This window comes from Fopius arisanus, unplaced genomic scaffold, assembly GCF_000806365.1.
Source record: "Fopius arisanus strain USDA-PBARC FA_bdor unplaced genomic scaffold, ASM80636v1 scaffold00019, whole genome shotgun sequence".
NCBI classification, from domain to species: domain Eukaryota; kingdom Metazoa; phylum Arthropoda; class Insecta; order Hymenoptera; family Braconidae; genus Fopius; species Fopius arisanus.
The window spans coordinates 1,288,761-1,312,449 of NW_011887758.1; the positions used below are offsets into that span (position 1 = coordinate 1,288,761).

The 23,689-nt window shown below is 39.8% G+C and overlaps 1 protein-coding gene across 1 annotated transcript in view; it reads left to right on the plus strand.

Annotated features, from left to right (window-relative positions):
• Nucleotides 1-14,464: 14,464 nt before the first annotated feature.
• The window catches only part of LOC105264182 (Wnt oncogene analog 6), an 18,209-nt gene continuing 8,984 nt past the window's right edge, over nucleotides 14,465-23,689 (plus strand). The window contains exons 1-2 of the mRNA XM_011300876.1: nucleotides 14,465-14,977; nucleotides 19,960-20,180. Coding sequence (XP_011299178.1) covers nucleotides 14,910-14,977; nucleotides 19,960-20,180 — 289 coding nt within the window. The 5' untranslated portion in view covers nucleotides 14,465-14,909. The remainder of the gene's footprint in view (nucleotides 14,978-19,959; nucleotides 20,181-23,689) is intronic.

The window sequence follows — 23,689 nt, forward strand, 5'->3', positions numbered from 1 at the left end:
ACCCTCGGATGCTGCGCGTAGATCACTCGTCCACTGGAAAAAAAAATAAAAAATCCCCCGATTCCTGAAAATCCGTGGAATTAAAAATTATTCGCACATTTTTCCAGCACCGTCCCCCTTCCCCCCTCCCCCCCATTTTTTCCCCTTTTTTATCTGGAAAATTCCCAGGGGAGGGTTCACTGGTGGGGGTGGAAAAACGAGTGGGGGGGGAGGTTTTTTGGATTTCTTGGGGTTCGAGGGAGCGGGGACGATAGGGGATGCGGGGAGGCGTCTGTCTCGGGTCACGTGATGTGCCCCAGTGGGAGGAGCCACCCCCTCCACCCCTTCTCCCCCATCCCCCTACTCCATTTGTTTTGTTTTTTTTTTTTTTTTTCATTTTTGGAGGGGACCTCTCGACGATTTGTGAATGAATTCCGTCGTTCGGCTTTTCCGGGGGTGACGATTGTTCTTCCATCGCCTCGCACCGATAATTACACAATTATTCTAATTTTTTAAATTATTCGAGTGTCAGAAAAGTTATTGTTGATGGAGAATTCTATAATGATTTTGTAAAATTGTGAGTGAAAGAGAAGTTGTTTATTATTTTGATAATTGGTATTTTGAGGTGATTAGTCTTGAGCTTTGACGAGCCCAATGAGATTACGGTTAATTAAAGCGGTATTATACCCCCGCCGATAATGAATAGAATTACGTGAGTCCGGGGGGGAATCAGTGCATGGGGGTGGGTTGATCCGAGGGCTTTTCGAATAGGGAAATTATTTCATCAGGGATGATTGAGCCCCGGGCGATTAGCAATTAGTGTATACCCGTTCTCTTTCGTGTGCTTCACGGTATTTCAAGTCTTCCCCTCTTTTCTCTGTTCTTCGGTGTCATGTGGAGATCAAACGGTTTGCCGCATTTTTTTTCGACGTGTACTTGGTTTCATGCATCAATGGCCTGTACTCACTCCCGGGGTAATGGGCAGTTGATTTATTCGTATGGATCCGATTAATTAAAGTGGAACAATCGGAGAAAATACGAATGACAATATACTGACGGTTAAAAAATCGTTTCAATTACTTTTTTTTTATTGATAATCACGGTAATTGGTGATGGGTGGCTTGAGGATCTAATCAGTCCGACGTTGATTACCACTTGACCGATAATGAGTGGACAGTCGATTGATAATTAATCCTCAATATGAAATCTAATTAATCCATACACCTCATTTCTCATGAATAAATATTACACATTTTTTTTTAAACATTAAGTATACAATTAATGTTGGAAAAATTGATGATGCAATTTGATTCCGAATATTTTTTTTTCCGAATTCATTTGAAATTATAAAATCGGGATTTTTCGTAGCTCACGGTTGATGCACAAGTCAATACATCGAATTAAGACGTAAATCCGTAACGACTCGGGAAAAAAGTGAAGAGTGAGGGATGGGGCAAGAAATCCGAGGGTAAAAATTTGACAATTTAATGCTCAGTGAAGCCTGACCGGAAGTGATGGCGAAGAGCTGAGTAAAAAAGCAGCCGTGAAATCGTTGGATAAACTTCGTGGGTAGTCCACTAAAATTTTTTATCCATCACCCTCTCCCCCTATCCCTCTCTCCCTCTCGCCCCCTCACCCACCCCGCAATGCCAGTATTTGTGCTTCGACAATTAGTTTCACACGCGCAGTAATGAGACTATTGAACAAATGGCGGATAATTGATACGTTGAAGACAATTAAATGTGATAATAGTGAGATATGAGAGGGAAACAGATATCGAATATAAAAAAAGTGAATCGATGAAATTGCGAGTGGGGACACGGGAGAAATAAATTGACGATTGGCACGACACACATCAGCCGGGACTGTGTCTTCAGTTATTGAGACGTCTTATAACTAAGGCCGGTTTGTTGGAATTTATAACCGTAAAAACGCGCTGGAGATGAAGGTTACAGGCACGTTCGAATGTTAAGGTAAAAAAAAAAACATGAAAACAAAAAAAGCTGAGAGAGATGAGGGGATAAATGAAAATAAGTACATGACTCGGCGACAATTCTCGGTTTATTGATCGTAAGAATTTCTATTAAATACGTATAATAATTATCCCCTCACCACTCAACAAACTGAACACTCAAATTACTACCAAGAAAAAATTCATTGAGAAATTGTAGAGCACGGTGAGTTTATTACAGGATTATTGTTAATTATTCTTCATTTATTCGATTGGATTAGTCCAGTGATAGTACATTCTTGAAATTCTAAAAATCCTCCATAATCTTATAAATAATAAATTGAGACGACCAATAGTTGATGTGAAAATGAAAAAATCGTTGAATATTTTGACTACTGAAATAATTGAATTATTGTAGGGGAGAATTCGATAAATGAGGAATGCAAAGGGAAATAAAAAATGTACGGAGTGTAAAAATGAAAGTTGATGTTGAAAAAGCCCCCGGGAGTATGTAGTCTGGTAATTTAAACGATTTGGTTAGTGTATGGGTGGGCAGAGGGAAGAATCTGGGGAAAGTTATGAGCTTGGGATGAAGCCTCAACATTTTAGAGTAAAATCCGCCCTCCTGGGATGCTACGCGTGGAATGCTTTAATAATGCATTCCTGATGAACGAACGCTTTCTAGTCTATACCTTTCAATATAATCCACAGATACTGTGGCTTGTGGCTTGAAAATATATAACAGTATTTGAACTCGGTAAATCCCTTGGAACAATGCGATTTATCGAATCGATCGAATTTTGTTTTTCTGGAGTTTATGAATTTCTAGGATGGAAAAATAAATTATTAAATCAGTGGAATAAGAGGAATGGGGGGAAAGGGGGGAAAGGGGGGAATGGAGGGAATGGGGGGAATGAGGGAAATGGGGGGAATAATTAATTTTCATCTTCACCGAAAAAATTAAGAGAAACATCGTAATGGGAGGTATTAATTTTAGACGTTAATTTCATCAGTTTTAAATGGTGAAAAATTAACGACAATTAAACCGGTCGGTTTGGCAAATTTGTCGAGACAGGAGTTCTCTTTTTTTTAAATCCCCTGATTACCTCAAATATCCCGTTCAACGCAGCATGCACGGAACTTAATACACCACACACGAATTAATTATCTCCTCATTGGTGAATTAATAAGAAAATATTCGTGTACTAATAAGTCACTGGTGATCGGGGCGTTGACACTGAGTTACGACGATAAAAATAATTATTTATCGTGCTACTCGATTTTTCTTGATTATTCAATATTGAAGAATTATCTGGAGAGAATTATTGGAAATAAAAAATTATTCAGGCAAAATTTAAATGGACATTTTTACACAGTATAATCAAGCGCTTAATTGATCGAATCATGGAGTCAAATCAGATGTGTCCAAACACGTTCATTATACCCACGCATCGATTGCCATCATGAACAATAAAGTGTTAATTGCGTTATTAAACGTGTACGTGGCTGATTTAACCGATGAATGTGCAGTGAGAATTTTTATCTCGTTCAGAATCTCGATGCAAGCCAAACCACTCAAGAGCTATTGTGAGATTATTAAATAGGATGATGATGCTCAAATTGCATCTCTACCACCCCTCCCACCCCTCCCGCCCCACCATTCATCGGGAGAATTTTCATTCGGATATCTTGATCTCGTTGCCATCAAATCGGACGTTAATGCGAGACTCATTCTGGGAAATCCTTAACGATCTGTTTTAATGACTGGTGTCTCAATGTTTTGGGAATTCCGGGAGGGGGATCTCTGATTGGCTGACGTTTATTGCCCTCTAAATTTTGATTTATTTCACGTTTATTTAGTATCTACAAATTTGTCTAGGAGGTTCTTAAATTAAAGATGGACTAATTCCACATTCTTTCGGCTTTTAAACTGAATTTTTATGTACTATAATTTTTATATCGCAAATTATTTCCCTCAGAATTAATTATTCCACTAAAAAATGATTTATCAATGGAAAATATTTCGTACAACAATTTGAAAAGGCCGATTTTATTCAGGATTTATTGTTTTGTTGAAAAAAAAAATGTGTGTTGAGGATAAAATTGAAGATGAGAAAAGTTCTTTGTGATTTTCTCAGTCGTGAAATTATTCTCGCAGAGATCACTTTCCCAATTTTCGCATGCGTGATTTTAAAAAATAACGAATCCATGTTGTGTCGCCGGAATAGCACCCAAAATAATCCTCTTGACGAGAAGCGTCGAGGACCCTCTCGGCTGATCTGATCTGATCTTCTTGCACACTTCTGGAAAATTCAAAAAAAAAGGCCCCTGAAAACTAAAAAGAAAAAAAAAAAAGAATCGCTGCAGTATCGTTTTCAAGATGCACTCCACTCAGGGGTAAACAATTTCCATCCCTCTTTCCAATTGTTTGGGGGGTAAAGACGTACCCCAACAATCAACGTATCCGTTTCAACTAGGTTCACTCCATCGGTCATGACCCAAATGCTAAAAGCCACTTGTTGTCGTGCGTCCGTGCGTGATCAATTTTGGCCCTTTTGCTTCATTTTTTCCTCTCCCCTCACTTTTTTTTTGTCAGTAATAATCTGCTTTTGGAAATCGCTGGGAGTATCGACGCTTCTTTATACCGAAGGACGAGAGGTAATTGATGCAAAAGAATTTGTCTAGTCCGTTCTCTCGTCTTCCAAATTTAATAAGAAATATTCACTTCATATAATTTCCATCCACAAAGGAATCTCAGGGGGAGGCATATCTCCTCCCTCCTTCCCCTCCCACGATTTCATGGTAATTATCAGCACAGCCTTACTAATTTAACCTTAAATTCCTCTAAGTATCCAACAAATTATGATAATTTATACACTTATAAATTTTTCCCCAAATCTCAAGGTGTTTCGTGATCACAAGTCAATTTCTGGCCCCTTGAAATTAGTCTTGAAAAATTCCTTCGAGGTGTGGAGAGATGAGCCAAAAAGGTATTTCGTTGGGAGGGGTGAGGGGTAAAGAGGGAAAAGGGGGGAAAAAAAAGGGGGGATGGGTAGCCCGTGGCGGGTTCTATTAGCCCAGACACGAATGTATACTTTCTGCGTGCGTGTGGCCTGCCACCATGCTTGCCATCGAAAAATCTCTATTGTAAAAAATAAACAAGCCATTTATTAATTTATAAAAATAAATCATCCCTGAATTTTTCCCTCATTTTTCCGATTAGAAAAAAAATGATAAATCAATAAATTTTTTATCCGACGTGAATAAAATCGATAACAATATGAATAATTAATATTATGATTGTATAATTTTTCTTTATCAATAGAAAATGGCGAATGTTGAATTAAATGGTGAAATTTGTGATGAAGATATCAAAGGAAATTGATGCTCTTTGATAAGTAGAAACCGCGGCTCTTCGAATTTATTTATTATTCTGGCACCCCCTCATTAGCCATTATGTCGTGCAACGGTAGTACATAACCCATTCGATAATAAAAACATACAGATGTCGCAGACACGCCTACCCACGAAATATTCTCCATTCACCATTAGAGAAAAAATGGGTGGGGGGCCCTGCGTTTGTTGTCCTCAACTTCGAAAACAATAAACACCGGTTTTTCAGGGAGATCATCCCACGTTTGAGCCGTGAATGAGCCGGAATTGAGATGAATATCAACCAAAAAGGATCGTATCACCACCAGATATTCCATACGAAAAAAAAAAATACAATACAAATAGCGTAAATTATTCCGTAATTTTGCATTAATTTCATTACCAAATTATTATAATTCTATTATCAAATGTAAATGTTTTGGTGCATTTGATGCATTTGATGCTTCATTATTATTATTATTTTTTATTATTTTTCAATGGTGTCACTGAAAATTTATCGAGACAGTGGAAGATATAGGGGACGCGTTACTCCAATTGTTTTGTCCCGTGGGAACCAATTTTCGTTGATTTCATCGAGATAAAGGATTTTCGTGAATGAACTTGATCCCACGGCTGATTATTTACCCTCCCCCTCCCCCCCCTTTCACCCCTCTCAAACGAGTTTCTCTCCATTCATGCCGAGAAGTGCTGTCGAACTCCCGAAAAAAGAGGGAAAAAAAAATGGGGGGCGCCGAACGGAAAACGAAACCGATACAGACGTTAAAAATTCTCTATTCATCTCCTCTCATCTCGTCTTATTTCTTCCCTCCATTCTTTCCATTCTTTTGCCCCGTTAAAAAATGAAGTAATCTCGTAAAACGTATAATTCTCAGTCATGCCAGAGCCGGGTAATCTGGTAATCGTTTGGATTATTCCGTCTGCCCAAACAGATTATTATTATTTTTTTTTTTCTCCATTCTCAACCCCTCAGCATCGCCATTTTACCGATGCATTCAACGGTTCTTTTATGATATCCATTCGCCACTTGATTTAACACCAGTATAAACCCCGTGTCTAACAGCAATTATTATATTTACAACATCTCTAATGCATCTTGAAGAATATTGCCATCTGGGAACCCCAGGGGCAATAGAAATCATTCAAGAAAATTTTGAAATTAAATTCAAGTTGATGGCATTGAATTTATCGCTACCCCATATTTATAGCAATAAGAGAAATTGTGGAGAAAGTCTTTCCCGAGTATTTCCGTCACTAGATTTTTTTTTTTTATAATTTTTTTGGAATTCCTCGTATCAGTTGTCGATGTGAAACTCAAAATTTCCCGGGTTTTATTCCCCCATCACTCAATTAACAGCCGTATAAACCCCGTACCCCCCAATTATCATCTCTGCGATGCCTAATGGACGGTAAAAAATCACTCCCCATTATTTTATTGATAACCAAACAAAAGTGATTCAGGAATGCCCGCAAGTTGAGTCATAAATCTGTAAATGTCTGTTATCGGCGGTGAGAAAAAGACCGAAAAACTATTGTTTCAGGCAGGTGACAGCGGAAACGACAGGGGAAAATAAAGAATTTACGAATGACAGGTGAGAGAGAAAGAGACAGAGCAAAGTGAGCAAACGGAAAAGAAGAAAAAACGGATGGGGCACCCCCGCCATTTGTGTCTTTATTTTTCAAAGTATATATATGTATCCTCTGGCACACAAAACTCTCAACGCGTAATCCAAGTGTAAACACGATTTAACCCGAGGGGCTATTTCCTCATATTTCCTCATTTCCGTGGAAAAATTCTCGAGCGTGATGGGATTCGTTGGACGGATGATTGGTCCCCGGCTCGTTTCACCTCCAAATGAAATAAAAAAAAAAATCATAAAAATATTTTTCCTCTTATCTAGAGGCATGTGAACCTGCCCCAGGCTCCCAGGAAACTAAACATTGTTTCGTACCTATAATACACCGTCATAAAGATAGGGAATAATGTTTCAAGGATCGGAATAGGACAGGTGGATTAGCGAGATGTTATGGGTAATGAGAATTTTTTTTTCTACCCCCACACAAGTTATAAATAACGGTTGTAATATTTTTTAATTCATCCAGTGACGAATGAATAACGAAGCGATTTTTTATTTCAAATTTAATTAAGAAGAAATCACATAATGAAGCAACACTGTAATTCCCTCATTTGAATGAATGAATCTTCCTCATTTAAATACTCATTTCTCTGGGATATTAGACAGAAGCATTAATCCCCAGTGAAGAAGAGAAAAAGGAGAAAAAAAAAAGTGTATAAAACCCCTCGGAAGAAGGATGATGGGTGTTACGAGAGAGTGAGAGACCGGGGTCCCGCAATAATTAACAATCCATTTTGTATTCGGCTCACCTGATAGCAACGTGTGCGGTCCCCCACCAGTGTGACGTCATAATTCGGGACTCGGCGATGCTCCGTACCCGCCCCCTTAATACGGGCCCCGACACCTTAAGGCCCCTCGCAATCCACAGCACGCACTCTCCACTATTCTCCGGCTGTTTCATTTCCATTTTTTTTTTTTCTTTTTTAATTTTTCTTTTATCTCTGTCTCACTCGCCTCTCCCTCTGTACCTCTCACCCCCATCGCCCCCCCATTGCCCCCTGCCGCGATGCCACCCACCATTTTCCACCCCCTCCTTATTTGAGGTTGTGAAATTCAGCTCGATGCGAAAAATAAGAGGATGGAGTAGCGGATGTAGAGTTGCAGGGGAGAAGGGTGAGATTTTTCAGGATGAGTATAATACCCACACCTTGATGGCGAAACCAATGGCGAAATGGGGATGGGTGGCGGAGGGTGGTCAGTTGGGGGGAGGCAGGGGGAGGGGTATAATGGGTCTTGGGCACTTGGACTTCACACGATGCCGACGGTACGAAGAAGATGTTGCTGAAGGAAGGGAGAAGACCACGGTGGAAGCCAACGAAATTCTCATGCAAGTATCAACATCTTATTTTCGATCCTTCTTATTATTGTTTTTTTTTTCTGTCTAATTTATGAATTTTTTTGGTGAGGGGTGTCATCGAGATGAGGACAACAAGCGCTTGAAGATATTGGAATTTTTTTTCCAGCGGTTTTGGGCGGTCTTCCAGCGGTTCGTGGCGGTTGTGGAGTTCTTGTGGGAATAATAGTGTTTTTTTTTTAATAATTCATAAATAAATAGTGTACAATATTTTTTTGCAGCGGTTTGTGGCGGTTCTGTGGCGGTTCACTGGCGGTTTTTCAGCGGTTGTACAGTTTTAATGAAAATTGTGGAATTTTTGGAGGGAGCAGATGAAGATGGGTTTGGCAAATTTTTTTTAGCAGCGGTTCGTGGCGGTTTAGCAGCGGTTTTATGGGAAATAGCAAGAAGAAATATTTGAAAAATACCAGCTAGAGAATTTCCTCGAGCAGAAATAAAAAGGAAAAAGGATGAACCACCGAGAGAGAGATAGAGGAATGGTAGAGGTGAGATGCTGGCGCGCGAGCTAAACCTGAGGTAATCGGTGTCGTGGGCGGTGCCGATGGGACGATCGGTGCCAATTATCCATCGTCCATTATTCCACCTCGTGCCCTCGCCACCGGTCCCGAGAGTACAGACCCCTTTCCATTTTTTTTTTCTCTCCCCTCCTGCCTTTTCTCTTCTCGCCTCTGATCCCTCATTTTTCATTTTTTTCCCCCATCCGAGCGGTCGAGAACTCTTCGTTTTACCCTGAAGTGTCTTCACGGGGCCCTCTCCCCAGAGTCGCGCGATATTTGTGTTGTAATTATTCATGCGGAGTGACAATTAATGCCCGAACAAGTACTCGTTACAAGGTACATTCATGTGGGGGATTATCGAGGTGGGGGGGCATCTAGAGTCAAACGATCAATCAATTAATTTACAATTGAGAATGATAAAGAACTGGTGGGACATTATCGGACTTGAGATGATGGAGAAAAATATTTTTCATGACTTATCGCAATTTAAATACTCGTCATTAACCCGTGACTCGTTTTAATTGGAATTGAAAGAATAAAAAAATGATAATAAATAATGAATAGAGGATAAAAAGTTGGTAATTACAGAATCAAGTTCTCTGATTAAAACGAGTTATTTTTTCTATCCAAAATCATTGTTTGGTGCTCTACAATCATCATCAATCACGTGCCCTACCGGCGTTTTTATGCCTCAACAAGGGGCTTGAAAAAAATTAATCCACTAATTACACGAGCATAATCATCATTATCATTATCATCAGAATTAACAACAATGAGGCTGAAACAGAGGTATTTCACGTGTCGTATAACTGTTTGGCAGGGGCCTCAGGCTAAATTCCCTGCAACGGTCATTTGTGTAGATATTAGGCCGATTGTCGTGCCTGATTCGCTACGGTGCCTGAAATAAGGCGCCCGTGGCTGGTAACACCAGAGAGCCCACCCTCAGACATCTCCAGGACTCCTTGTGCCTCATTCCCTCTCTCCCTCATCCCACATCGTAATAATTCCACTTCCATTTATTTTTCTCCTTCACTTCCTCTTTTTTACTCTTCATTTTTATTATCCACTCCAGCTATTTATTAAGGGATCAAATCACCGATCAATTAATTCTATTGAAATTCCGTTGTAATTCAAATAATTGATGAAATCAATTTTATTTTTTTTTTTCACTTTCAGGTAATATTTTAATTAATATCTCTGCTGATAAAAAATTGAAAAATCGCAATAAATCGTCAAATTTTGGGAAAAAAAAATTAGCAAAAAAATTTGTAATAGCTAGTGGATAAAATTGGGTGATATGGAAAGTGTAGCTCCTCGTGTTCGGGTGGTGGCGCGGTACCAGGGGCATAATAACAGGAGAATGAGGTGGAAGTGGTGGGTCCGGGGCACTAGCTGATGACTTCATTGAACCCGTGGCGGCCGTTTGGTCGGTCCCAGTCGGACCTCCCTGAAATCGCCTCAAATTATAACGCCGACGTGAAGAAGAGAAGATAGTTCACCCGGAGGATACTCTTTTGATGGGCTTGAGACACGTTTTAAAGGATGAAACACCGTAGAAACGCCCTGTGAAACATCTCTCTCGTGTGTATACCTTCCAGCTAATTCTCTTCCCCTCTCCAGTGCCTTCTCTGAATTTCTATTGGTGTCATGATCCAGATCAGCCCTATTTTTGATGACTTTATACGGACTCCATCCCCTATCATCGACACCGCAAATTTTCACCCTGAAATTCTAATAAAAAATCATCTCCCCCAAAAGATATATCCTAATTAAAATAATTTTACTCATTATCTGACGTAATATTTTTAATTGCGATTGATTTAAATGTCCGCGGGTAATGAATTTTTTCATTCAATTAATCGATTGATGAATGAATGACTCCCCTATAGGGAGTTGGTATATCACCGATAGACAGGTCTGTCAATCGATTTCGTCACGGCTGATCGATTCGGTGTACACGTTTCACAACTCAGAAATATATTATTCAATATAACCATGTAGCGATGAAATTTGAGTGGTAAAAACCATGACGACAGGCTGATTGATCTATTGGACTAGTCCATTGTCCCATATATTATTCAATGCATGTTTATTTATTGATGTTTAAAAAATCAACGAATCACTGGCACAACCGTTAGGTCGAGAGGAGTATCGTGATCGTTTTTCCATTGGGTTGAGAGTCGTGCAAGTCTCTTATTCTAATAAAATTCTGAGATACAAGTCAGTGTTCTTGTGTATTTATTTCACGTTGAACAATGAGAAAAAAAATGGGGAAAAATTCGCGGAATTCATTAGTTATCTGTTATAAAGTCATCCAATTCTCCGAATATTCACGCAAGTCTCCACCATTTCAAACGCTATTTATCTACTTTAAAATCCTTAATTAATTACGATAATTGGAGGCAGCAACGGTTCGCGCATTTCTCAGAAATGAAAATGTCACCTGGTGAATAAACCGTCGATCTACTTAGAACCGTTCAAATAACCAGAATATTCATTGAAATAAATTTTTTCATCGGAAAATCCACTGGCCATTGCTTTTGCAATCTAAATTATTCCCGTCGCGTTGTTTACCCAGGATTAATTGCATTCAATAGTCAACGAAAAAACTTGATTCCACAATTCCACAATTTATTCCACAAGTCCATCCCGTAATGACCGTGAAGCGTGCTGAAATACCCAGAATTAGATACAGATATGCCTGAAAAAAAAAATCAACGAAAAATTACCATGAAAATGGCGTTAAAATTGCGCGCGAAAATAGAGCGGAAAAATTGGGAAAATAAGAATTTCATCTTCAGTCGTTGTGCAATTTTTTTTTCCCTCCAGTTTTTTCTTGTGGCGATGAAATGTTCACCAATCATTTGTTCTTCTATACTTGAAAACCACCAACTTCCTTCATTTAATTTATCTCATTTCTCCTCTCCGTGTCCCTCTTTTTTCACTCAATTCTACTTTCGTCTTCTCCTGGCGATTCGCACGAAGCAGGTTCCCCGCCGGAATTTACAATTCACACCGTCGGACCCGTGTCCAAGTGAAACATATAAATGGCATTTGGAGAAGAGCCTGTTGAAAAAATGAGGGAATTAAATTAAAGGGTTGAGGAATAGGTTGGGGGTTGACATCACAGCGGAACAAGAATCAAAAAAATCTCAAATTTTATCCCAAAATTCGGCATAAAAAATTTTCCAATAAATAATATAAATCGCTGCAGTATTATCGATAACAGGAAGTGAAAACCAGAGGAAAATGCGAGGTAAAGGGTGAAATTAAATAGAGCTATAGGAAATGATTATTTTGATATCATGATCACAATATTCGTAGCGATATCACATCTAGCGATGCCGATTGATATCGAAAAATGGCACGTTGTATCCATTATATTATAACCAGTCTTATCTATATCAGTAGAGAGTGAGTATCTCGATAAGATGATTTTTCAAGATAATAATCGAAACGTTGACGGTTGGAGTATCAACCGACTGGATCAAACGTTATCAAGATTGTATGAGACATGGGATCGTTCAAGGTGGTGGAATCAAGTGGGTGGAGAGTGGGGGAGGTTTGCCAATGGGGGATAAAAGGGGGATAAAAGGGGGGTGAAAGGAGGCGAGGGTGGGACCGTTGGAGAACGACTGGAAACTGGATGTTACGTTGGACGTGTGCTTCGTCCAGAGTAGAATATACTCACGAGGGGAATAAAAAATAATAAAAAAATTTTAAAAAACAAGTTGGAGGAGGCTGCATTCCCCGATAATTAGTCTCACCCATAAATTACTATTCATTCTGTGTCTGTGTTGGTCCGCCTAACGCCCTTCAACATTTTTTTCGTTAATTTCTCGGGTTAGAACCGTCCTTTATGATCAATTTGTGCTCACTGTCGCTTTTTTTACATAAATTTTTTTTCTCCACCTCTTGTCATTTAGTTTTGCTACAATTAATTGCAATTATTGGGGGAAATGCGTTTGAATTTCACGGTTTTACACTGGATACTGAGGATTTATTCTTAACTTCACCTTTCAATAATTATCGTCTCAGTAAAATGCGAGAAGTGCAATTCATCATCGACGAAGGATATATTTTTTAAATCCCCACCAAGTATAATAAACTCATTTTTAACCCAGCAATTCGTCAAATTATTCAACTAGAACGTGACGAATGTACGAATAACCCATATGTTAATCACCCCTGAAGAAATTCCCACCTCCGAATGACAGCATTGTCCACTCGATTTAAAAAGAATAATTCCTCCAGAAAAATCGCCTCCAATTTGTCAACTCACCGGTCTCAATGACCCCTCGGAGATGCCCATAGCTCAATTCACCACACCAATAATCGATGGCTCGAACCAGTCAACAATAAAAAAAAGGGGAATAAAAAAAACGAAAATGATATTATAATACAGCGATGATTATGAGAACAGTCAGCAGGATATCCCCTGAAATTCACGTCGACATCTCTGGGTAGGTCCTGGGACCTGTTTTTCAGTTAGTGCCCCTGGGAAGAGAGGGCATCGAGAAAGGGCTATAGTCGCATGAGAGGAGCACAAGGTTCCTGCTGCTAAATGAGCTGTAATACGGACTCCCGCTGTTCCTTTTCCACTCACCTCAACTCTCTTCATCTTCATCATTTCCTATTCGTTTATCTCCCTCTCACTGTTATCGCGATCCTGGGGGTCATGGGTTCGGACTATTATAGCACTATGTACTTTTAATTTTTAATGAGATTTTCTCCTTTTAATCCAATAATCATCACCACTGAAAAATTATTTTTCCATTTTTTTTTTCAGGCATCATCTCTTTATCTCAGACATAATTACCCCGCTAATTACCATTTATTAATCTTTTCCTTCCAGTGTAACTTCTTTATTTGAAGATTATAATAATAATACAATTATTACAACAATTATATATTTTTTTTATTTGCAATAAAAATGTTTTTTTTTTTATATCGTGTATGGATTTTATTGCCCGGATGTTGAGAGCATTAATAGGTTAATTAGGATTGAAATGGTGGAATGACGAGTGGAATTGAATGAAAAATGGAAATTTAACGAAATTGTTGGTTAAATTTGGGTAAAAGTAGGTGGAGGTGACGTGAAAGTGGTGGTGGTAAGAGCCAAAGGACGAAGGAGGTGGCAACGGGTCTCTCCTCCGCGGTTCACCAGTATACCTGGTACAAAGATGGTGGGAGAAAGATGATTCCCTTTCTCTCAGTAACACTGTGGGGAATAGGATAGCCCGTGTGTTTCAAACCCACTCGGGCGCGTCTCAATGCCTCCATGTGGATAACAGTTGGCCCCCCTTTTTTTTTTTTCAACAAATAATCCACAACTCGCCCCTGTGACTATTCCACTGCGTTAACAATTTCTGGTGGGGGTAGAAGAAAAATCAAAGATCACAGTGACCAAGTGGCGGTAGGACCGCTGGTTTTTATCACCGACCGCCGGACTAAATCCCTCGATTGTTGAAAATAAAGAGTTGGGAAAAATCGCTAAGGAAAAATCAACGGGAGAACAAAAATCGAATTTTCCCCATCCATCACGACTGGAGGAAAAACACTGGCAGCATTGGGAAAATTTCACGCCTGTGGTGACGGGTGGGAGGTGGGAAAGTGGGGGGGGAGTGACTGGGGAGGGGCGGAAGGAACTGGGAAAACACCAACCGGAAGTGAGGCTGTCTGACGTTCACCGAAATTCTCTACTGGCGTGGGGAATTGGCGGTTTATTTTTCCCCAGTGATAAGTCCCGGTGAAAAATGACAGTTTGGCTTTTTGATTTTTTAACAATTATCGGTAATCCCTCATCGTCATTTTTATTACCATTTATTGAGGAGTGATGAGGTAATTATGCCGGCACCGGGATCAGACCAACCAGTCTCTGTTACACCAGTAGACAACGTTGGAATACCCGTTCGTTCATGTGTATAAACTGTGGCTTCTCAGTGTTACTCGAAATCGCGTTCAGCAAGCTTGCCCTGATTTTCCGTTGAGCTTTTCCCACACCGGATTACGAATCACATCGGTGTTTACATCTGATAATTATTGGAAAAAGGAATTGTGGGAAAAACCAGTGTTTCGATATTTGGCAGTGGGTGGTGTGCATGGAGATGCGCCCCGTTCTGGTGGCTATTTGCCTCCTGCTTGTCACTCCCATCACTGGCTCATTCTGGTAAGTTACCCTCATTACCGTTAATTAACCATCAATTAAATCACGAATTACTCGATTCCATAATCTTTTTTTTTTCAACCCGCGGAATTTTCTATTTATCTCTCCTACATGACATTTCCGGTGAAAATGTTATTTAACTTTTTTATAGCTGACGAAATTCTCCATAAAAAATGTCCTACAGTATTTTTTGTTAGATGCTTCACTGAGGAGAAAATTCACGCCCAAGAATGCAAAAATCCAAAGTTGTAAAATCGCTTGAATAATTTGCTCTCAAAAAATTCCGGAGATAACCGAAAAATTATTTCGACTACTTCCGGAAGGATTAGGATTAAATGATTTTGTTGTCCCAGAGGAAGTCCTCAGGATGTTTGAAGTGGGAGATAATAATTCCGGGGGGTTAATGGATTTATTGGGGGTGGATTGTGCAGATCGATTAATCATGCGGTCAGTTAAGCGATTCTCGGTTGATTCTCGACCTCAGTTTATCCAGAAATTTCCCTCATACTTGAAGAGATACCCGGGTAACCTCTCGCACACGTGACAGCCATAAAACAGCGAGATTAAAACAAACAGAACGTCACATCTGTGCCTGGGTTGCACAGTACCACTCGGCATCGGAGTTTTACCTCTCAGAATGATCCATACGTGGCTTTAGGTGTTATTCACCGTCAGCTAGTTAAGGGCCAGTATAAACAATCCGAAGATTATGGCGAGAAGTGAAATGTATCACTCCTCCACTGACATGTGCTCTCTGAATTATCTCATACACCGTTTATTCCAAGAATCAAAAAACCATTTCAATATTAACTATTTTTTATTTTCATTCTCCATTCATTTCTCCAGAGAAACAATTTCTTTATTATTTTTATTTAATCATCGTATCAATTATGTTTTTTATATTTATTCACTCGTCTTCATGAAATATAATTTTAAATATAATTGTTGTAATATTTTTTTTTCTCTTTCTGTTGATGGAAGAAACACCAAAATTTATTGTTATTTTGGGAAAATTCTTGGGAAATGCCAACAAATGGTATTTGGTAATACGCATGAAGATGTTGGTGCAGTTGGAGATATTACTCTCCGCATTTTGCCAACAGCTAAGTGGGCAACGTATATCTCTATCTCTACATGGTTGCCTGTGTCGTAAATAATTTTCATGACCCAAGGTACTGCCGTTTGGTATGTAAATGTTTGTACGAAGATAGAAGAACGAAAATGTTGTACGTGTTATCGGTAACGTCACTGGTTGAAGTCCGACTAAATATTCTGTTCAAAACGTTATTTTACCGATTTACCGGTGAAACATGGACAGATAATTGCAATTGATCTCATTGGTTCGTTGGAAATTTATTCCATCGGTGATTCCATGCATTGGAGGAGAAGAATTAATTTTTTTTTTTATGAAATCGGTTGAAATTAGTGGGTATTCTGGTGATTATTGTTTTGGTCATTGAATTTAATTGCTAGAATGTCTGGATGGAGAAAATTTAGTTGGCTTCATACCTCAGGATTATTCCTCTGGTCTCTCATGGGAATGATTGCAGTTTGAGAGCTCGAACCGACTGAATTCTGGGATCGTCGGCGAAACCCATGCGCATTCTCGGGTTTTTTACCCCATTTGAGAGCCCGGGACAACACTCCTAACCGTCTGTCCAATTCTCTGTCCATAAAAGTGGACCAAAGAGAGACACCACTGGTCAAATCAATGGGTGCTCAACAGCGACAGAGATTGCTGCAAGAAGTTCGGGGTAAAGGAAAGAAAGAAGAAAATCGGTGACAGTGAGTGGGTATGTGAGGCCACTGGGGTGGGATCGAGGGATTCAACAAAAAAAAAAAAAAATATATCGGTTTTTGTTAAAAAAAATAAAGATGGGAAGCGAGACGACGCGAAGACGACGTGGTCCAGCATCTCGTGTCCCCAGGACCTACGGCTTGAAGGAGTTAAAGAAGTGACCGAGGACGGACAATGGTGCTCGCTCTGGCGTCACCGTAAATCTCGTTGAGCGCGTATAATTTGTAAGTCGACAGAGGCTCCCGCCTCCACCCCTAACCCCCCTTTATACATCCTTTATTTATTTATTTTTATCCACCCAGTCTGATAAATATTTTCCATTTTTTTACACACCTCTATCTCCATATTTCCCCAAACTATTTCACCCACTCCCCATTTCCTTAAAATTTCTACAATTTTTCTTTTAATCGATATAATAATTATACTGCATGCGTAAAAATATTAAATATTTATTAATTAAATGCCAATTGATTTTACGGTTAATTCTGCGGAGAAAGTACTGACGATAAATATATATCTCGTGATGATTTTTATTGGGTCAAAGCATACCGTCAAATTGTTGGCTCGTAATGGCAATGACACGGTAACTCAGTAACGGATGGGGCCGTAGGTCCCACGAGACTATTTAAAATCATAATTTTATTATTTAATATATTATTACTTAACTGCACTGTTAGCGTTTACCCGGGGCATTCGTTCGCATTACGCATTTCTCTTGATTTTTATTTCTCCCTTCGATTTACCCCTCGACTGTTATTGCACACGAGGTGTACTAATACGTATGGGGAGGAATTCGTCATGGACACGGTGTTGCCAATGGCCAGCGTGATAATTCAAATTTATGCTCGCTGGCGATACGAGATGGAGAACACCTGTGACCCCGCGATCCTGGCTCCCTCATTTCTTTCTTATTTCTTTTCCACCGATTTCCCCTCACCCCCGCCCACCACCCCCTCCTTTTTTTAACTTGTAAAAAATTGAGATTCTCCGTGAGTCATCGAGGCACTCTTGACTCGGCGAATTCCACAGGAATTCCGGTGGCCACAATCCACTTGACAATTCATCATTACAATTTTCTCTCAAATATCATTATTCAATAAAAATTTACATTTTGTCATTTAAAAAAATTAATTACATCAATTCCGATAATTGGACGATTTTCGACGGTTGGGAGAGGAATTAATGAAGCAATTGGTTGATTCCTGAGATTTATTTCCTGGAATCATCGATGAATTTTCATTAATTAGCACATAGAATTTTTTTGAACGCGTGAAAAGGAGAAATAAAATTGGGAAGGTGCTCTCGTCACTGTCTATCCAAGCAGACAGCGTGGAGCAGGACTTTTTGGAGCAAAGTGAAGTGCATCTAATGAGGCAATAAATAAGTCGACCGCCCTAACTGGCGAGCCATGGGGACGAGGGGTAAAACGGGAGGTGGAGTGGCAGTACAGTTTCTTTTTTTTTCGAATCTCCTCGCATACTCTCAAGATCGTGTATTTATCTTTCTCTGAGTCTTTCTCTGATACTTGAATCCTCGCTCTATATTCCCTTTCTTGTCCACTGATTTTTTCACCTTTTCTTCCCCCCATTTTCCCTCTTTACCCCCTTTTTCCCTCCCCTCAGGTCCGCTCAATCTCCAACTATCATAATTCCATACACATTTTTCTTCAGAATTCAATAGACTTTTTCTTGATTTACCCGTAATTTTTCAGTAAAAAAAATATTTTTTAACAGGAGGACATAAATAGCCCCCTGCGTTCCACCTGTCGCCCTCGAAAATGCGACACTGACATCCCACTAAACCATTCTGAAAACACCCAACACAAATGGAATTCACGGGAAACCATTTCCCCTCCAACTTTCCAGGAAACAATGACTCGGTATTATTTTGTTACCCACTCGGTAAACAGAAAATTTTCAAACTCACGTGTTAGCCCGAGGCCGTGTGTTTCCAAAATTTCCCTGAGTTTATTTCTCAACGGCTTGTCCGGGTCAGTTTTGAAATAGGCCTCTTCAAACGACCCAGCTCTCGCACCAGGTCATAAATTACGTACACGCGCTCTCTTTTAATTTATCATCGCAAATCTCGTTGGATTGTTTTTTTTTTCATGACTCTCGTTTCTCCACAGACTAAACAAATTATCCATCACAATTTCAACTCCATCCCCTCAATAAATCAATTAATTAAAACCCTCATTACTGAAAAATCATTACCTAAAATCCCAAAAACCCAATGATGAAAAAATTCTGTAAAAATATACAGCGCTAAAAATTCAAAATAAATTGTAAAAAAATTTCAATTGAAAATGCTCTCTGATTGTCCCTCTCTAATTCCCCTCCCCCATTTTTTTACTCGGTTTATACCACTGGCATTGCCATTAACGCGTTGCGCATTCCCATCAGGCCTCGCCACAAGTGCTTGTCTGTATGGGTTATATCCCACCTTAATTAACGTTTCGTAACGAAGGTCGTGGCCATACGATGGCCGGACAGTCTCCCCAGAGAAGTGGAAAGAGAGTGTCGTTTCCCTTTTTTTTTCTCTCAATATCCCCCCCCTTTTTTTTCCCCTCATTTTATTTAGCCTCTCAAGTTGAACTGCACGGTGCACTCTTTTCCATCATTCTGATCTTTCCACCTTCTTTCGTTTATTGGTGGAGAAGATGCTCGGGGACTCCCAGCCCGTCGTCGTCTCCTTCGTCTCCGTTATACCGGCTGGGAAGAGTACGTGCGTAATGGGCCCACGAGCTTTAATTATCGTAATGGCGATGGCGTGTTCTCGCTGATGTATCCTCTCCCCCTCCCCCTTTCACCCTCTCCCATCACCAAGCCTCCCCCAAGGGGGAGACGAGGGATTCATTCCTCTTCACTCAATGCAACGTCTCGTGCCTTTTCCCCACATTCCTCGATCCGTTGTCCATCTCGATGCCCTCCAACTGTACTCTTCCATTTATTTTCACTATTTTTTTTCAATTTTTTAATTATCTCATTTCAAACAATACGTGAGATTTTGGTATTCTCACTCATGGGAATTTTATCATCGATTATTCTCACTCATTGAGATGAAAAAAGAAAATAATTCGGCACTCATTTCAGTGGTAATTAGTATAATCTTCATCTCGTGTGAATCATCGCGGGAAAATTACTTCAGGATGTTGATGATTCAGGTGGTATTTTTGTTTCAATCTCAGGACTGTGGGAAGCCAGGTAGTCATGGATCCACTCCTGGTGTGCAAGAAAACGAGAAGATTGAGGGGAAAACTCGCGGATATCTGCAGGAAGGAGCCGTCATTACTCAAGGAGATCTCCAAGGGGGTCCAGGTCGGCACCAGAGAGTGTCAGCATCAGTTCAGAAATCGCAGGTGGAATTGCACCACCGTCAGAAGATCATTGCGAAAGGTTCTGCTGAGAGGTACTATTTTTTTTATTATTATTTCCTTCTCCATGTGTTTGAAAATCCCGCGCATTATTCCACCGCTAGCTTCACGCCCCCCCACCAACCAATTACTGCTGCTCATTTCGATACATTTCGATATATTTCGATATATTTCGATACATGTCGATACAATGAAGAGATGAATATCGAATTCGATCATGACGAAATATCGATGATCAACGGAGCAAGAATCCTCGAAGATTAATTCAAACCGCTTGTAAGAGACGTCCGTCCGTCTGTGGAGTATCGATTCCGGATGATCGAGCTCAACAACTAAATCAGGGGACAGGCAATTCCCCTCATCGATACAGCTCCCTCCTCCCTCTGGCCCCGGGGGCCTGATCGTTGGGCAAATAAAAAAGAGAAGCGAATGAGCTGTCGGGTCGAGGTGCCTCTATGGTAGCCCGAACAGATTCGTGGGCCCACTCTATATGTCATCCCGTTGGGTATATTAGTAGCAATATGTTCGCTTAATTAAAACCTTAACTCTGGCACATATATTTGGGTCCCAGGACGAAAGACGATATCCGAATATTGAGTGGGGCATTGATACGAGGGCTAAACCCCGGGGGGATCTTGACTCACTCTTTGTGACACATGGACTTCTACGGGGGTCAGATTCATTCGCGTTGTCGGGGCCCCATTTCGGTGGGAGGGGAAGGGGGCATTTGGGTCTATCTGTGGCCATCTATCGTGGCCCCTGGATGCTGAGCCGACGGGACAGGTGGAAGGAGGCCATGAAAAACTCATACGAGCGAGAGAAAATTTTAATATTACGGTCTGTTTCAGATTCACATTCGATTAATTTAATTAAATCGGCATTTATGATGGGATCGGTTTATTGGGGCAGATTAGTCGGGATATTCCCACGATTATTCATTAAAATGGGAAAACCACGGGAATTCAATAAATTTATTGCTAATTATTTAAGAAACTTTGTAGCATTAATGCTTTGGGTAAATTGAATGTTTATTTTCCAATGAGCAACCGCTGAGATTTCTAATTAAAACCGTCCAATGAATAAGACCTGGGAAAATTGAGGATATTTTATTACTGGCGATTTCATGACGATTTATGTAATCGCTAATTATTTTGTTGGGATAATAACGTAATCAGTGGTGGTTTGGATAAATTAGATATTAATTAGGTATTAAGTATAAATTGGTAATTAATAAATTGAAGATTCAATAAATTTAGTAAGAGAAGTTGAGAGTCCAATGGAATGAGGGGAATTAAAGGGAAAACGCGAGAGCATTGTAAATCATTTGGAGGTAGAGAAAAAAAAAATCGTGATGACAGGCAAACCAGTGTGACAACAGCTACATTTCGACAGAAAATCCGGAGAGAGACAGCAATTGGAGACCTCCCGGTGTTCAACCGAGAAATGCATCTCGATTCTTGGACGAGGTGGGAGTTCTGAAATTTTCACCGTGTCCTTTTACCTCGGAAAGCCGTAATTTCGCCTACTGTTCGGTAAGAAACTCCACCACCTGGCGTTTTTCAGCCTTGAGTGTTCCACTCTTTCGTCGTTACATCGAATTAAAAAAATTTTTTTCACCCCCCATTACATGGCCCCCGGGCTGTCCTTTTCGCTTTTTCTCTTTTTTTCTTTTTCTCTTTTTCTCTAGTCCAAATGGTACCACCATAAAGACGACAATGTGCGATTATGCTTCATTGGAGGCTCGTAAAATCGCCTCGATGAACAATTTTTATTTAACCACTTTATTTTTCTTTCCCCCTCTCTCTCTCTCTGTCTTTATTTCGATTTTTTATTGGCTAGCCAGCGTGAGGCACGGGCCATCGTAAATAATTCGCCTTCTCCTCGCACCAAAAATTATCTCTCTCTTTTTCCGAAAAAACAGCGTGTTGTCTGTTGCGTACGACGTGTGCCCGCTGGGTGTTTGGGGTCCACATGCCTTGTCGAGAATAAATAATATATTTTAATTAAAACCTTCCTTTAATTGTACAATGTACAATTTGTGAATTGAAAAATGTGAAGAATTCGATTTTTTTTGCACGAGTGGAAATAAAATAATCGTATTAATTGAAGGCATAAAGTCATTGAATTCATACCGAAGAATATACTTTATCTTTTTATTTAATTAATTCGTTAATAAATAGATAAAGTAATGACACTTTGATGAAAATTAAGGGAGGGAGGAAAACAGGGAGATTCAAAATTGGAATGATCAATTCATTGATTGGGGGAGGTAGATTCTATTTTATTGAAGGGAGTAAAATTTTTTGGTGTACGATGGCAATAAATAAATGGAAGATTGAGATATTCATCACGTCAAAGGTGATGATACTGATGATACACCCCCATGGGTTCCCGAGGACGCGGTTCACGGTTGGACGTCTTACCTTGAGAAGTATTTTTATTAGCCATTCCCATATGGCCCACCCATGTGTTGACCAAAAGCTGCGAAAAACATGCACGGTATATCTTATTTCCATTTTATTTGAATTTTTCATTTACCTCGGCCTGCGTCTCTCATTTGGTTTACGATACAAATTCTTTATAGACTAAGTAGTTCTCAATGGTGGGTCCCCCTGCGTGTGCTCTCTACCTCAGGTTGTCCTTTTATCTCACCCAAAATTCGATAAAAAAAAAAGAGAGAGAGAGAAAAGGAATAAGAAAATTCCATTCAAATTAAAACTCGTTTCTCGTTCTCATCGTACGGAGTCTCGCTCCCTCTTTATTTTCTTGGGGTTCATTTCAAAAAGTTGAACACACCCGAGCCACCCGAGGATAGTATATTTAAGCTACCGGTGACGACGCCTATCTTAATTCCCGATTGACGTTTATTTATCTGGCGACGTTTAATTTTTATGGTCGCGATCCGAACGATAGGGTCAGGTAGCTTCCAACTGTGTGGTCCCGGTTCAGGAAAAAACCATGAGTTTTTCGGAAATCATTGGCAGAGGGGGGGAGACTAAATATTTTTCAAATTGGGCTACGATTAACTTTTTAGAATTTTTTTTCGCATGCTGATGAAGCTATTAATCACCGAGATTTCGCAAAAATTTCAATTTATTCATCACCAAAAATTTCATTAATTAAATCGCTCCACCATTTTCATATTATTCCTAATTTATGACCAATCACCTGTGGAAAAACTATTTTCAATTAACACTATATCTATATAATAACGGAATTTTTCTACCCATACAAATTAATTACAATTAATTAATTCCCGGAGAATAAATATAATTATCGAAAATTCCTGTAGAATTTGCGTATTATTCGAAATTTATTCGCCATTAAAAAGTATTGAATAACAAAATGACATTTTTCCGGATAAATAACAGCCGGTGGCATTTAACCACTGGTCGGGGGCTACCGTCGACGAGAGGCCACTCATGGTTTGATGGCTCATTCTCACTGGGCTAAAGTGAGCCGTTACGTTTTGATCGGCTGGTGGCGCGTTTAGAGGCTAAAGAAGACTGCACGAGGGGCCCCTGGGCCCCTCAGCCTCCCCCCC